At 51.1% G+C, this 16,246-nt stretch overlaps 2 protein-coding genes across 9 annotated transcripts in view; one reads left to right on the forward strand and one right to left on the reverse strand.

Annotated features, from left to right (window-relative positions):
* The window catches only part of TSNAXIP1 (translin associated factor X interacting protein 1), a 23,584-nt gene extending 16,537 nt beyond the window's left edge, over nt 1-7,047 (forward strand). Inside the window, exons 3-16 of one of the 7 annotated variants that reach the window (XM_006909865.3) lie at nt 1,092-1,195; nt 1,346-1,472; nt 2,629-2,722; nt 3,325-3,521; nt 3,950-4,085; nt 4,522-4,691; nt 4,772-4,931; nt 5,008-5,138; nt 5,299-5,424; nt 5,552-5,704; nt 5,808-5,917; nt 6,130-6,256; nt 6,350-6,456; nt 6,663-7,047. In XM_006909865.3, the coding sequence (XP_006909927.1) occupies nt 1,092-1,195; nt 1,346-1,472; nt 2,629-2,722; nt 3,325-3,521; nt 3,950-4,085; nt 4,522-4,691; nt 4,772-4,931; nt 5,008-5,138; nt 5,299-5,424; nt 5,552-5,704; nt 5,808-5,917; nt 6,130-6,256; nt 6,350-6,456; nt 6,663-6,903 (1,983 nt within the window). In that variant the 3' untranslated portion in view covers nt 6,904-7,047. Of the gene's footprint in view, nt 1-1,091; nt 1,196-1,345; nt 1,473-2,628; nt 2,723-3,324; nt 3,522-3,847; nt 4,086-4,479; nt 4,692-4,771; nt 4,932-5,007; nt 5,139-5,298; nt 5,425-5,551; nt 5,705-5,807; nt 5,918-6,129; nt 6,257-6,349; nt 6,457-6,662 lie in introns of those variants that run through there. The other 6 variants (XM_025045256.1, XM_015587679.2, XM_025045257.1 and 3 more) reach the window with 6 other exon arrangements.
* CENPT (centromere protein T) lies at nt 7,040-12,838 on the reverse strand. Of its 2 annotated transcripts, XM_006909776.3 has the most exons (13): nt 12,475-12,827; nt 11,234-11,324; nt 10,999-11,086; nt 10,801-10,897; nt 10,545-10,681; nt 10,384-10,420; nt 10,026-10,174; nt 9,205-9,393; nt 8,605-8,931; nt 8,248-8,338; nt 7,536-7,712; nt 7,348-7,452; nt 7,040-7,271 (listed from the first exon to the last, which is right to left on the reverse strand). In XM_006909776.3, exons 1-13 carry the CDS (start codon nt 12,585-12,587, stop codon nt 7,148-7,150), a joined length of 1,725 nt encoding a protein of 574 aa, XP_006909838.1. In that variant the 5' UTR covers nt 12,588-12,827; the 3' UTR covers nt 7,040-7,147. The 2 variants fall into 2 exon arrangements, with proteins under 2 accessions (XP_006909838.1, XP_024901029.1); XM_025045261.1 differs by lacking the exon at nt 9,205-9,393 and having other exon boundaries at nt 12,475-12,838.
* Between the last annotated feature and the right edge of the window lie 3,408 nt (nt 12,839-16,246).

A 16,246-nucleotide genomic window follows, 5' to 3' on the forward strand; every position in this document is an offset into this window, starting at 1 on the left:
GGCAAGCGGGGTTACCCAGGCAGTCTCTGTGTCCCCTAGCCCCACTCCCTACACACACCTTCTCCCAAAATAACCTCAGCTCCTCTCACGCACTCATTCAAGCTTTATTGCACATCACTGACATCATCACCTCCTTCTTCAAAATGCCCACCCACTCCTGACCCCCTCCATTTAGGGCCCCCTACCCTCCTGTAACCTGCATTGGCTTCAGTCACTACCTGCTGATTTCTGATTACCAATTCACTTGTCACCCCAGTCCCATCATACCCCCAGTTTCCCTCATGTTCCTAGAACTCAGCGGACCCACAAATGTTTGATGAACGAATGAATGACTAAATAGATGAACTCCAGAAGTAGGCTTTACTGGGTCAGAGGTCATTTTTTTCTCCTATGTTTTGAGTATTTCATGAAAAGGTTAAAAAACAAGCCTGTACATACTACTGCTTCCATGCCCTACCCCTGCTCAAAGCTCAGAATGAGATCCCACTGCTTTGGGACACTCTTCTCACCTCCCCCAGAGGGTGCAGCCCAGTCTCCTCCCAGGTTCCACAGCTCACGCTGCTGCATCTCTGCAGTCCTGTCTGTGTCAGTCAGGCTTGAGGCTGGGCCTGCCCTCCTCTACCTCTGTCTCTTTAGCCGGACTGTGTTGTGAGGGCATGGGCTGGTCTTGATCAGTACTTATATGTTTTCATAGCACAGGTATCCAATACTCATTGACATACCTACAGAAGAGAATAGCTCACCTTTACTGAGTTCCTAGGAGGTACCTGAGTCTGTGTAAACCACCCTTTATGCTTTCTCTTTGCATCCTCACATCAATACAGTGCAATGAGACTATAGCCATCTCCATTTTACAGATGCAGAGACTAAGGCTCAGAGAAGTTAAGCCTGTGGTCACACAACTAATAAGGGAGACCTGGGACTTAGCCTAAGCCCTCTCTAACTCTAGGGCCCACAATTCTAATCATGAACTATATTGAGATGTTGGGGGAAAAAATCACAAGTGGAGGGAGAAGGATGGAGAGAAGCAGCAGGAAGGAGAGCAATGTTGCCATGGTAACCCCACCTGTCCCTTCCTGCATTCCTATCAGTCTTCCATTGATGGCTACCTGTCCCCATGGCCCACATACACCAGTGGCCAGACCATTCTACATAATCGAAAGCCCTGTTCGGATGACTACCGGAGGCGATCAGGGTAAGCCAGGGTCAGCCCAATGGTGGATGGGCTACTACAGACCCCACATGGGGTCCAGAGACAGCACGAGGGTATGTGCTGCCCCAGACTGAGGGTGCAAGGGCCTCCTCGTTGGGTGCCTATCACAACTCAGCCCACCCTCCCCTGCAGTAGCTGGCAGCAGCAGACCCTGGGCACTACTAAGCCAAGGTATCTGGAGCAGCTAGAGAACTACCTACGTAAGGAACTCCTTCTGTTAGACCTGAGCACGGACTCTGCCCAGGAGCTGAAGCTGCAGGTCAGAGCCACAGAATTACTCTAGGTATGGGACGGGGAAGAGTTGGGAGGAAGCCCTGTTCATCAGGACTGAGCACTTCAGACCTTCAGGAGAGACCAGCCTCTCCTAGTTCTTTTGGGTTCCTCTTTCTGGTAAGAGAAACATGTTCTTTGACAAAGCCAGTGAGTAGGAAAGCCTGCCAGTATAGAACCCTTTAAACTCCTGAGGCTTGAGTTTCCTCACCTGAGTCAGGTAGACTGGATGTGTCTCTAATCTCTTCAGCTCTGTGATCCCCAGTGCCCAGCTTTGGTCATTGGATATTAGGGAATAGAGCCTGGATCCTGGCAGTTGGGCAAGCAGGGGTCCTACAGTGTTCACCAGCCCAGTGACAACAGCCCAAAGCTTCAGGAACTTAGCCCACACACACAAAGAGAGAAATCTAGATGCAACCTGGATTCTGGTACATATAAGGGAGAGAATCACCAAATCCCTACTCAAACAGGGAAAATGATGGGGAATCCCTCACTTCTGACTTAGTCACTGACAAAAGCATTTGCTAGGCCCTGAACGAGGCCTTATATATATGCCCTCACAAGCTGAAAGTACCTCACCAACAAGGAAGTAGAAACTTGGAGAAGGGATTCAGGTATGAAGCAGTGGAGCTAGGATTCAAACTCAGGCCTGTTCAGGAGCCTGTGCTCATTCCAGTACATGATGCCGCCTCCCAAACCTTCCTGTGTGTCCAAGTGAGACAGGAAACCACACTTCTGCTTGGAGGTCAGAATGCAAGGCTAGAACCTTCCATCTCCTCCTGCTCCCACAGGGCTTTAAAATGGGAGTGGGTGGGTGCTGGTGGGAGGCCAACTGAGGCACAGTGCATGGAGGAGGCTAGTGGCCTGGAGAGCCAGAGAAGGGGCTCAGGTAGTGTCCTAGAGAGCCAGAGAGGTTGTCTGCCAAGCCTCAGAGACAGCACCAGGAAAGGCCTCTGGAGAGACAGAGCTACCCCCTCAGTTTCCTGGTGTTGAGAGATCCAGGTGGTGCCTGGGGCATTTATTTGAATGTGGGTCACCAGGCAGCTTCATGCTAGAATACTTCTAAGCCAAGCAAAGAAAAACTCAGGTCCCACTGAGGGTGGCAGCTATAGGCCAGGAGGTGACAGGTTCCCTTTTCCTGCCAGCCTTACAGAGAGATCTTTGAGTTCTTCATAGAGGACTTCAAAACGTACAAGCCATTGCTATCTTCTATCAAGAATGCGTATGAGGTGATGCTGGGTAAGACTGCAGGCTCCCTGCCTGAGCCCAGGTTGGAAGGTGTGGAGAGGGTCCTACCTTGACCTTCTGGGGCTCTGCAGTAGGGCTGGGGCAGCTACTAACTGAGCCTTGAGGTCACCAAGCTCTGCTAAGCTTTTTTGCTTACACTGTCCTGTGATAGAGCACCTGAGGGGACCTCACCACCTCCTGTCCTTGGGAAGCATGGTGGGGCAGTATCTATAGGAAATAGAGTACTTTTCTGTTGAGGCTGAGCCCAGAGGGAGTGAGTACCTCTGGGAAGTGAGACAGCTCCCTGCAACCAGGCTCAGGAGGTATCAGGCATGGTGCAGCTGTAAGACAAAGATTGTAGGAGAAAAGGTCATTGGCGAGACCCCAGTCCTCATCTAGACTCTGCCCCCAGCATATGTCATCAGTTTGGTTCAAATAAACTTTAAAAAAAAAATCAAGTGTAGAAAGGCCTTAAGCAGAGGCTGTGCTTTGAATGAGGCATTAATAGACTCCTAGAGTTTGCAAGACTCATAGCCACTCACTGTGACCCTAGCATCAGTCTCCTGGCTGTTCCCCATGGCCCCAAAGGGACTCTCGCACCTGTCCCTGCTTAGCCCACCAGAGGGAGAAGATTCGGGCTCTGGAGCCCCTGAAGGCCAAGCTTGTCACTGTGAATGAAGACTGCAATGAGAGGATCCTAGCCATGAGGGCTGAGGAGAGATCTGAAATCTCCATGCTGAAGAAAGAGAAGATGAATTTGCTAAAAATCATTGACAAGAAGAATGAGGAGAAGATCTCATTGCAGAGCGAGGTAAATGGAAATAATACGGTGACCAGCTCCCTAAATCCCTGCTACCCCCACCCCAAGGGTGACCTGAGGCCTTGTGTACTGAGGTGACCTCCTAACTCCCTCCACCCTTCTACCTGGAATGACAGACTGAGCCGCCACCTCCCCAGAGCCCCTGCTACCTCCATGTTCTGCCCTCCTCCTTGGCTCAGCACTAGTTCCATGTAGCCCCAAATGCTAGGAGAGTCCTGCTCCTTGACCGCCAGACCTCCACCACAGGAAGCGCTGGCACTCTGCTGGATTCTCAGGAATGGCCAGTCTCCTTCTTCCTCTACCTTTCTTGTTCCTAGGCCCTGATGAGGCCACACAGCACACATCCCATCCCCTGTGGGGACTAGCTACATACAGGGATCCAAAGACAGCCCAAGACCATGCAGCCACCTTCCCAACAGGTGACCAAACTAAGGAAGACCTTGGCTGAGGAGTACCTACGCTACCTCAGTGAGCGAGATGCCCGCAAGATCCTCATCGCGGACCTGAATGAGCTACGGTACCAGCGGGAAGACATGTCACTAGCCCAGTCCCCAGGTAAGCCCAAGGGAGGTTTCTTGCTGATGAGGTGCTGGAGAGGAGTCTGGCTCCCACCACCCAACCCCATTCATTCAGCTCTCCTAATATCTGCTCATTAAGTGCCCATTCATGATGGGAGATGTCCCTGCTGCCACCTGGGTCTGTGGCCCTTCTGAGCTGGACTGAGAATCGTAGACTCGTCGTCTAAGTAGGAACAATTGCTGGCAGCTGAGACAGCCTAGACTCCCTAAGGGGGCAGGACAAGCCTGGTACTCCTTGTCTTGGGCTTCTCTATTTAAGCCCTCAGCCCTAGGCTGGTAGCACTGTGGGAAAGACCAGGGGGTTCCCAAGGAGGGAGAGCAGGACTTGAGACATGCCCCAAGGGACCCTCTAACCCTGCCCTGGGCTACAGGCACCAGAGTCAGGTGACACAAGTTGCTGGGACCCCTGGCAGGCATCTGGGGGGAAGACCCTGTGAAGTTAACGGTGGCTCTGAAGATGGCCCGGCAAGACCTGGCCCGCACGCAGATGGAACTCAACACCATGAAGGCCAACTTTGGCGACGTGGTGCCCAGGAGGGACTTTGAAATGCAAGAGAAGACCAACAAGGATTTGCAGGAGCAGGTGCTGGTGGGCAAGCAGGCCAGGCAGGGTAGGGCAGGGTCGTGCAGGTGGGTAGCAAGGACCAATCACTTTGCCCACAGCTGGACAGCCTGAGAGACGACTACAAAGAAGTCTGTAAGGAGCATGAGATGCTGCTGCAGTTGCACATGAGCACGCTGAAGGAGCGGGACCAGTATCATTCTGAGTTACAGGAGATCCAGCGCACCTCCACACCACGGCCTGACTGGGCCAAGTGTGAAGGTAATGATGGCTATTGGGGCTCCAGGGACTGCTCAAGTGTGTGGTTCTGACTCCAGCTCCCACTCTCCACTTGCAGATGTGGTGGCTGGGGGCCCAGATCGCTGGCACATGCTGGCTGAGGGCAAGAACAGCGACCAGCTGGTGGATGTGCTCCTGGAGGAGATTGGTGTGGGCCTGCTACAGGAGAAAGACTTCTTCCCTGGTCTGGTAGGGGAGTTTGTAGGCTTGGGAGGGTTGGGGCCAGAGTCAAAAGGGCCTAGCCTTGCTGCTGAGACTTGAGGTTCTTGAGGAACCACCGGGGGCTCTGCCCTTCTTGAGAGTGGGGCCACAGATAAGCCCAGTGATGAGCCGACACTTTCCCTTCCAGGGCTATGAAGAATCCATCCCCCCTTTCCTTCGGTTTGAAGGTGTTGTGGAGAACAAGAAGCCAACCAAGAAGGATGTCATAAACCTCCTTAAGGATGCCTGGAAAGAACGTCTCGCTGAGGAGCAGGTCAGATCTCAGCAGCCATTTTGGCCTCCAGAATCCTCCGGGAGGTTCCCTCAATGTGCTAGGGAGCAAGGAGGAGGGCCAACCAACCATGGAGCAGCTGACCAAGTAGTCTTCCCCTATCCTACAGAAAGAGAAGTTCCAAGATTTCTTTCTCAATTTCCTGGAGCGTCGTTTTGGGCCTGCTGATGCCATGGCCTGGGCTTACACCATTTTTGAAAATATTAAGCTCTTCCGCTCCAATGAGGTCATGAGTCAGTTCTATGCAGTCTTGATGGGAAAGGTGAGCTTGGGTCTGGCCCTCTACCCTTTGTCCCCAGCATAGACCAGCTCTGTCCCTACCACTCCAAGAAGTAGCAAGGTAGTCAGTACTTCCCTCTCTGCAGTGGAACGAAAGTGTGTACATCAAGCAGAAGGAAACAGTAACACAGCTGCTGAAGGAGATGACAAATGTTGACAGTCAGAACGAGGGGCTGCTAACCATGGAGCAGTTAAGGTGAGAGGCCAGCCAGGCCACCTCAAACTCCTCTCCAACACTTCTTCTGGCCAGGCTCCCAGGTGTGCTGGGGAAAGGGGAGCCTGGTGGGAAAGGCCACAGCCTCAATGCTGGCTGCCTTTTTGAGCACTAGTGGGGCCAGCAAAGGGGTGCAGGAAGATGGGTGGGCAGGTCTCAGCCAGGCCTCTGTTGGCCCTTGTGTCTCCCCACAGCACTGTCCTCAAGAGCACCTTTCCCTTTAAGAAGGAAGAGAAAATTCAAGAGCTAATGGAGGCAGGGGGCTGGCATCCGAGCAGCAGCAATGCAGACTTGCTCAACTACCGCTCATTGTTTGCGGAGGTGTGTCAGGGGTCCAGGAACTTTCCCAGCCCTGCTCTAGCCTCGTCAGACCCTAGCCCATGTGCACTTACCCTATCTTATGGCCTGTCTCAGGATGAAGAGGGCCAAAGTAGGCCTTTTGTGCAACAGCTATGGGAACAGTACTTGGAAGAAAAGGATGATTACTTACAGGAACTAAAGCAGGAGCTGGGCCTTGAACTGTGAGTGACCCTGGGGCCCTCAGGTCCACTTAGCCATAGGCAAGTCCCACAGGTTGGGCCACAGGGTAGCATTTCAAGCCCCTGGGTCTCCCTGCGTATTGAGCTTGCTGCTGGGCACTATATATTGCTCAAGCCTGGCAGAAGGCATCTTGGGGTCTGGGGTGGGGGGCAGTCAAGGCCTATCTCTCTCTTTTCTTTTGGGGCAGCCGTGAAAAGGTGACCCTACCCAAGGTACGTGAGGCCCTGATGACCATAGATCCCAAACTGGACAAGCAGACCCTGAACAGCTATTTGAGCCAGGCCTTCCAGCTCCCTGTGACAGAACTGCCAGAGGAGGCTGAGGAAAAGACAGAGGACATTGTGATACAGCTCCAGACTGCCCTGGAACGGCTTCAGATGGCCGACATCAGGCGCATGGGGCCTCGAGAGCAGGAGCCTGTAAGCTAGAGCCACTGTGGGCAGCAAACCCTTGATTTTTAGTATAAAATTGTTTGTCTGAGTCCATGCTATTCTCCTGATTATGCAAAGGAGGGGGCTAGTCCCTGCCTGGCTGGCCCCAGGACATGTACCGAAACACAACATATTCTGTTTGTGACACTTTATTGATGATGGGGGTGGGGAGGAGAACTGGAAGAATATGTGGTGCCAAGGGGCCCCTGGTGAGGTCAAGGCAGTTGTCAAGGGCTGACCACTACTGAGCAGGGAAGACAGAGTTGCCACTGAACGCACAAGGGATTAGCAGCTGCCGGTACTCCAGGGGCAGGTGCCGCTCCACAAGCACGTGCAGGGAGACTTGGTCAGTGACCAGGCCCTGCCTGCAGAAGATGATAGAGATACAGAATCAGCACCAGCATTCCCACACCCATAATCTCCCTACTTCCACCCACTGACCGTCGCATCAGCAGCTCCAGGTCCTCTAGCTTCACAGTCTTGCGGCCAGCATGAGCAGCAAATACCTCCAGGTCATCACACAGATGTTGGAAATATTTATCCAGGCTGCCAAGAAGATTGGAGTAGAATAGACTGAACAAAGTGTTCATCATCTGAGAGGCTCCTCTCCCTGAGGATCCAGGACTCACCACTTCTCCACCATCTCAACAGCCTTCTTCTCCATGGACATCTTAGCATAGAAGCTGAAGAGCTTAGCATAGTGGCTCAGTCCAGTCTTATAGGGATCTTGACGGATTCTGGGGCCAGCAGTTCGGGCCCTGGGAGGAAGCCTAGCTGATAGAGGCTCCAGAGGCTCTGAAGATAAACTAGGGGCAGGAAAGGACAGAGTTAGCTGAATTGCTACCTGAGAAGTCCTCTAATCACAGATAAGTCTTGCTAGCTCCTGTCAGGACTGGGGCCCTTGTGCTCCTTGGCCAGCCTGGACCAACAGCTCTAATCATCTGCTGGGCTCAGTGGGGACAAGGGGTCATGTAGAGGCCTGGTCTTTCCCTGGGACCTTTATCCTCCACAGTCTGGACCAAATGTCCCAGTCTAGCCTCACCATACAAACTGGTTTTTGCTCAGGCCCATGACCCTCAGACCTCAGCATGGACATTCCCTCCCCTCAGCCTATTGTGACTGTCCCTGCCCCTACCCAGGTTCTTCTAAGCCCCCAGAATCAGGTACCAGAATGACAGATATGCTCTTAGTGAGCCACACCCAGAACACCTAAGGATGCTCTGCTAGATAATGATCTGCATACCTGTCGGAAGAGGGATAATCTTGTGGGGCCCAATGCCAACCTGTGGTGCCTGCCCCCTGCCCAAAAGGCCCATGTGGAATAGGGTTATGGGACCTTACATTGCAGTGCTTGTGGGTCGAGCTGGCTCAAGAAAATGAAGTTGCCTGGCCTGAGGAAACTCTGGCGTGCTGCAGGCCAACTCTGGACTTGCTGCAGAGAAATGGGAGGGTTAAGGGGACTCAGGCCTAACCATCTCGCACAATCCTGCAGGCCTATAGCTTCCCTGTCCCGTTCATCGAGGGCCCCATTTAGCTCCAGCCAGCCAAGCAAGGGGCCCCTCTGAGTCTCCCTGGCCCAACGCTACCTGTGCTCAGCAACAAAACCCAACCATGTAAGGCCCTCCTCCAAGGCCAAGGACTGAACATAGCCATCACTTACCCATTCTCCCCCCCCCATCCCTGCACTGGGCCCCTTACCTGCTCTACCAGAGGTGTCCTTATCCCCTGAAGATCTTTTTGGTTCCTTGGCCTCAATAGTCCCCTGGGATCCCTCTGATTTCATCACTTCTGTGTGTCTCTCAGGCTCTTCTGCTCTGAGAGATCCTTGTGCCACTGCTGCCTCCTTCACTTCGCTCATGCTCAAGCATTCTTCCATCATTTCCTCTACCTCCTCACCAACTCCATCGTGTAAGGGCTCTAGTCCATCTTCTCCAGAGATATTATTGCTAGTGTTTAGGAAACCCATACCAAGAGCATCAACCTCCTTTGCCTTTCCTGCCAGAAGCTGGGCTGGTTTCCCAGGACCTGGATCAAGGGGAGAATAAAGGCTAGAAAAGCAGTAGGTCAAGGCTGTAGCTCTGAGATTGGGTAAAGATGGAGTAGTAAAACCCAACGTAGCCCATTAAGAGGCCAGAGGCAGCCCCAGTGTACTGGTTTGGAGTCTCTTGGTCCAACACTGACTCTGTTCTTGGATGGAGGAAGGACCAACAGCCAGGGTGCTCTGGGGAAACACATAAGGACTTGCCAACTCTCGCCTAAACTTAGCTTGGCTCCAGACCACCTTCCCTACATACTCACTGTTGTTCTGTAGCCCAGGCCTACTGCGATGTGTCCTCCAACTGACAGCCCTCTCAGCAGAGAAAGAGGGGCAGGTCAGGGAGTGGTGCACACTGGGGGAATGGCCAATCAAAGGCTGGGAGAAAGGCTGGGTGTCCTCCAATGCAGTGTTCGTTGGTAGGGTAGCAACAGGGGTTCTGAGGCTATCACCTGGAGATCAAGAACCAGATGGCACTCAGTGTATTCCAGGCCTACTTGCTGCTACCCAGTCACTAGGGCCTGGCTAGGGGGTCCCATGAGTCTGCCCGAAGTGGCTTTCAGAGAGAGAAGGCTACCTTATCTCCCTTCCATAGCTCTCTGTGCTCACCTTCCTGTTCCTTAGCCTGCCATTCCTAGGCTCCACAGCTTACCCCACCCAAAATGCTCATCATGCCTCTACTCTCTATGTCTCACTCTGTTTCCTCTACCTGGAACCCTTCTCTTACCTTAGTGAACTTAACTTGTCTTCCTGAATCAGGTTCCCAGGTCAGCTCTGACTGGCTAGCTATTTCTGAAACTTGGCCCCTTTCAACTCCCAACAAGCTCTAGCCACCCTTTCCTAACCTCAGCTTATAGCTCCTCAAGGATATGAGGTCTTGGAAGAGACCCTGAGGGACTGTCCTACCAAGACAAGAGCACCTTATGGAAAGAAAGCAGAAACTCCTTATAGACCTACTGGCCAGGCTTGCTCACTGTCCTTGACCCAATGTAGAGGGGAGCAACACTGGACTCACACAGCACCTCCTATCTGTCATGGAGGAAAGCCTTCCCCACAGGCTGTGAGAGGGAAATCTCAACCTTACCTGGAGCAGCCAAGGCCATAGAAGTATCTTGCAGATCCTTCAAAAATACACCCACATCTACAGCTCGGCGTGTAGGAGGTCTGCGGGCCAAACCAGGCCTCTTCACTGATTGTGGGTGGAAAGGTGTGGCAAAGGTCAGGTTGAGGGAGCTGGTGGGAGGAAAGCACAGAGGAAAGTCAGCGACCTGAGGCCCAGCTCCCCTCATCTCCTGATTTCTCCATTTGCCCTGGTGCTCTCATTTCTTAGAACACAACCACCATGTGTGAGGCTAAAACTGGCAGTGAGCAGTATGGCCAGAATCTATTCTAGTCGTTCCCCAAGGCTCTCCTCCAACAACCCCCAGAACAGACAATGGCACCTGGTGAGGGAGGAGGCATCAGCTTTCCCATGAAGCTCTGCAAGAGGACATAAAAAGAAACCATGATAAGTTACCCAGACTCATGATAGCCCTCTCTCAGGCCTCCTCAGCCTCTACAGAGGACAGGAGAAGGTGGTCATAGGCATTGTCCAGGGCCTCACCTTGGGAGAGAGGCAGCCCCTGGTCCATTCCTTGCTGAAACATTGACAATCTCAGCCTCTGCTTCCTCCTGCCAGGAGCCAGCAGATCTGGAGCCAGGGTTGTGGGGGGTTCAAGCTCAGGAAGTTGCAGTTCCAGGCTACAAGGATAGAGCTTAGACAGGCCAGGAAGCCCAAATATGGCTTTTGGGAACCCCCAAGAGGTTCTAAGACTGGAGCTGTCTAACAGTCCAGTCCCAGAGGGGAATTCATTGTGTACCTGCCCCGACTGCTTTCCCAGCTGGAGGGCTGGACCACCTGCGGTGCTGGCACTGGCATCACCTCTGGCTCTGGCATGACCATGGAAGATTCTGGGGCTATAGAAATACAAGGAGAAGGTGCAGCTGGCAGGGCAAGATGCCCTGAACGAGGGATACTATGGGACTGGGGCCTAACTGACCAGCAGGCCAGTACTCACCAGTTAGTAGGATGTTCTCCAGCAGAGTCCGGGGGGTCTGTTCCTTCAGGTGTCCACTGGCTTGAATGTGGGCCAATCTGCCAACAGACTTTGAGGGAAAGCACCAAGCAAACAGTCTGTCTCTTTGCCTTGAGATTCCTTCAAGATGAGCTCCAGAGCAGAGCTAGACTTCAGGGCCCTCACCCTGAAGGCAGCCAGAGCCCTGTAGTGATCAGTGGGCTGGGCACTTACTTACCCTGGCTCTATGGGAAGGCTGCCGAGAAGTTGTCTTTGTTTGGCTCCTCAGCCTCATAGAGAAAGGTGTTTCAAGCAGGGCTCTCCGGGCACTGTATAAAGACAAGTGGTTCTGAGAACTATGTAGGGAGGGGGAACTAGTGGATGCAAAGACATGCCTTCATCAGGGATCTTGGTCTGAAGTCCTTTTCCCTCAGGGGCAAGGCCTCAGAAAACACTTGGCCCTCCCATAGCCCCTGTTTCCAGTTCTATGTCACTAGGGTTGTGAATGAAAGGGAGTCCAAAGGGTACAGGAAGAGAGAGAATATGATGACACAGCCAGAGAGAGGGGCTGAGAAAGGCTTCACAAATGTGACTTGGGCATAAGTAGGGGTTAGCCACAGAGAAAAGCAATTAAAAGAGTATCCATTCCAGCCATTAAAGTAACAATCCAAGAAAGACATTTAAATATTTTAAACCATTTAAGTACTTGTTGGGATCTGATAGCAACCTCCACATGGGTCACTCTAGCCCTAGTCTCTCCAGTCCAATCCCTCTCAGATTCCAGAACCACATAAATGTTCCCAGGGCACAGCTCTCATTTCATCAGCATAGGTCTAAAACATGTAATGAATGTCTTCCCGTTGCTTTTAAAGGAACTGCACTGCCCCAGACTGGCAGATGCCAACTCCCACAGCCTCTGCTCCATGAGCTCACCACAGCCCTCACCTGCTGACACATCCACCCAGTCAAGCCAAATCCCTGTTCCCTAGCAAAGCATCTTTCCAGTTCTTGCCTCTCAACTACTGCCCAGGCTGTGCTCTCCAGCTCCTTTCTCATCTTCCAGCTGGGAGCTACAGGGGCGGTAGGACTGAATGCAGAGAGAGGTGGGACCACCTGGGAGATAGTTCTGGGCAGATGCCTTGACACACTCTGGGCTGATTTTGGGAAAAGTGGCTTAGAGAACAGAGCAGAAGGCAGTATTCTGAGCGCCTATCCTTCATCTCCAGAGGCGGATCCCCGAAAATGAGGGCATAATTTAACTCTGTGGTCCCGAGGCCTGGTGGCCCGGAGTCTAGGGAGCAGCACGAAGAGCTGACTGAAGCCCAGCTAGAGAAATAGGACCACTTCTCAGAGCCCTGGGCTCTGCAACTCTCTGAGACTTAGGTTTCCTTCTCTAAACAGGGTCAGCGCTGGATCCTACAGCGACCCCACCCCAAGTCCCTCCCGTTGCTCAAGTGCTGGGGCGGCGCCCTCACATACCCAGCCCGAGTACTCCGGGGTCGCCGCGGGGTGCGTGGGCACTCTGTATCCAGCACACGCCGCAGCAGCGTGCGCGTCGTTGGCTCGTTGTCGGAGCTGTAGCTGTCTGCCATAGTTTCAGAGGTCCACCTCTCAACTAACTGCTGGGGTAGCCACGGCTGTCGTCTTCCCGCCGCTGCATTTAAGCCAGCTCTCGCGAGGTTGCCGCACAGTCCCACGGGAATTGCCGTTCTAGCCCTACCGCCGAGTGGCGCAGGGCGTGTACAGCGGTGGTTGCAAACTTTGTATTTGGAGACTGTTTTACCTAACAGTAAGCCTAGGCAAATGTATGTATCCAGTCGAAGCTTGGTTTCCTCATCTCTAAGTTGAGGATGATAGCCACCTAATAACGGGTTTGTAATGATTCAGTGAAATAATGTTTAACTCAGGGTCTGACACAGTAAGTCAGGCCATCAACAAATAGTGGTCACTGTTATAGAATGTCTCTCATTTCCCAACATTCATTTCCCATCTCCCTCTCCGAAGGTGAGGAGAGATACTTAAGCCAGGAAAAAAATAATTTTATCTTTGTATTTGCAAAGACCACTAGGTAGGATTGGTATCTATCAGAAGAGATTAGTTTGCATACTCTGAGGCTAGTGTTTGTGACCCAGCAGAAGTGATGATCTCCAAACATGTGCAATTTTGAGATGAATTCCGGCTCTCAAAAGTTTTATTAATGCTGGAGACTTCTATTACCATATTTTTCACTGATTGACAGCCTCCACCGCCTTTCTTAAGTTTTCATGGGAACTGAATTAGAACTTAAGTTTCCCATGTTGTTTTTTTTTTGCTCCAAGATCGGGGGTAAAGTAGCAGATACTCAGACATGGACATATTTGTGTTTGTGTTAAAAAATAAAGCAAATGAAAAAAAGATTCTTGCTTCTCAAAATAAGAGCACTGCAAAGGAATAATATCAATCTTCCTTATCATTTAGAGCTGACTTGGAGTGGGGGAGGAGGGGGAGGTAGAGGGGGAAGGTAGACGGGGTAAAGGCAGTCAAATACAGGGTTTAGGGGGAGGGTGAAGTGGGTAAAGGGGATCAAATATATGGTAGCTGAAGGAAACTGCACTTTGGGTGGTAAACAATAGAATATACAGATGTCAAATGATAATGTACACCTGAAAATTATAATTGTATTAACCAATGTTACCCCAATAAACTTAATTAAAAAAAAATAGAGCTGACCTCTGTTATCCGACTGAATTGGTTAGCTCTTTGCAAACACATTTCCATGGTCCCCTAAGGGCAATATTTACTTATTTCTTATTTATTTATTTGTTTGTTTTAAAGCCTCGAACTGGATAATATGGGAAAAAAACAAAATCTTTCCGAATAAACTTACTTTTGCATGGTATTGTTATATGTATTTACATAATTGATTAAATTTTATATTTATTACTTGTTTAAAACACACTGGGCTCATGAGTGAAGGAAGGAGGAATGAGAGATTGGCAAGGGCCAGACCATGTGGTATCTGGCAGGCTCTGGAAAGAAGTCTGGACATTGTTCTAAATGCAATAGACCACTGCAGGGATTTAAGCAAAGCTATCACATAATCATATTTTCTTTGGCAGCCATGTGAAGAACAAGAATGTAGGAGAGGCAAGATTGGAAGTAGGAAGACATGTGAAAAGTTCTTGCCTTTCTCCAGAGGTGACAAGATAGAGGGTGGGCAGGGCAATGGGGTGGGAAGAAAGCCATGCATTCCAGATATGTTTTGAGTGTGTAAGATTAAATGTAGACTAGAAGTGATTTTATGTACTAGAAGGTAGGGTTTTATTGAGCATAATCTTTGATGTTCTGTGCATAACGATATATCAATTTAACCTCACCAACATTTTTGAGTAAGGTAGGTCTTGAGACAGGAGTAGAACCATATCAGTAACTGCAAGACAATGAAAATAGATAACATATACAATGCTCTTATGCGAATTTTATCTATAATGCACACACTTTAAAACATTTAATCATAACAAAGTGTTTATTCATATTTTTACTATTGTATAAATGATTCACTCAAATGAATGTACATCTTTCGCTACGGGCTACACATATCCGAGAATGCATTTCTGAATCTTATGGTTCAAACTGTAGAATCGGTTGCACAGGGCAGGAGGAATGGGACTTTCTCCTTTTATAGGTCTGTGAAACCCACACAAATAGCCAAGAATCACATTGGTTGTAAACAGAAATGCAATGGTAATGTTTGGGTGTTGGGACCGGAAAGATAGTTGTTTTTTAAGTACGGGTCTTTTATAATAAAGAACAACAAACTAAAAAAATAAAGTTAACTTGGAACATTTTTCTTTCTTTTGCAAGCATTTAAATAGCCCAATCTATTTTTGTTTTTATATCAAATAATTACAAATAATATATACTAGGCTTTAATTTCATATCCGTGGTTCGTCATCAGGAGAAAAAAAAAATGAAGAGTCAGAGAAAAAGTGAAGAGGAATAAGTAGGAGAAAGGAGAAGTCAGCAAAGGAGGACTAGCTTGCAGGTTAATTTTCCTGGACGACTGCCTGGGCTCCCAGGTTTCCCACAGGCTCTCTTGCCTTTTAGAACATTCTCCTCATAGAAGTCGAGGGAGTTGGGAGGTGTCTTGTTACAATACAAATTCTGCTTATCCTCTCGCTTAGCATCCTTCAACAGCTCTCAGTCCCCTGCAGAATAAAATCTCAAATATTTTTATTTGGCCGTTTGGTATCTTTCAGCGTTTCTGCTACACCTGCCGCCCGCTTTAAAGGTGGAGCTCTTTTCTGCCTCAGGGCCTAAAGGGCTAGTTCCCAGGGCAAGAACCAGCTACTCCTCCCCACCCAAGCTTTTCCTCATTTTCTCTTCCTGGGCCTCCACCTCCCATTTTCTTCTCTGTTCAGTTCATTCCTGTTGAGCGTTTCTTCACATCTATGTAAATTCGCGTGTATTCACATCTATTATCCAAAAGTCGGGCCCTCATCCCTCTAAGAAATCGGGCCAGGAAATCGGGCTTTGAGTGAACCATCCCTCAGAGCAAGGTTCCCAACTCCATGCATTGGGCCCGGGGCACAGTACGCCTACTAAGTACGCTTTGGCGGCTGAGTTGGGGGAGAGTCCCCAACACAAGGAAAAGGGGATCCTAACGTCTTTAGAAGTGCTGAAGCCCAGGTATCCCGCCCCATCACCGTAGTAATGCCTACGACTCCGCCACCAAGGTTTGTGGTACCGCTTGGGGCGGGCAAAACAACCTCGCCTAAATCCTGGTCCTCCGTAACCCGACCTCTCCCTTAGGCGGCGCTCCAGGCCTCCACCTCCGGGTTCAGCGCAAGGCATTGCGGGAATTGTAGTTTTCGTGGGCACTTGCTCATGGCGCTTGCGCAGTGGAGGAGCGCCCGCCGCCCGACCCCATCAGCATTTCTGGTCTTTGTAAAGGGCGGTCCCGGCGACAACGTCCTGACCCAATATGCCTTTCTAGTCCACCGAGGATAAGTCGGGTCGGGGAAAGAATCTGCTCTGCATGGGCCGTTGCAGTGCCCTGGAAAGCGGCCAGAATAAGCCCGCCCCGGGTCCGGAAGTGAGCGGCCTCTGGCGCGGTGCATTGTGGGGGGCGTAGTCCTCCTTCCCAGGCGGTCCTTCGCGGCGTCCCCGGGCCGACTCCCGAGCGCAGGCGGGCGGCCTGGCGGGCGGCGCGGCGCGGGCCAGCGGGAAGCGTATTCTGGTCACGGGGCGCCGGGGCAGGCCGGCTGTGCCG

Source organism: Pteropus alecto, unplaced genomic scaffold (genome assembly GCF_000325575.1).
Source record: "Pteropus alecto unplaced genomic scaffold, ASM32557v1 scaffold42, whole genome shotgun sequence".
NCBI lineage: Eukaryota > Metazoa > Chordata > Mammalia > Chiroptera > Pteropodidae > Pteropus > Pteropus alecto.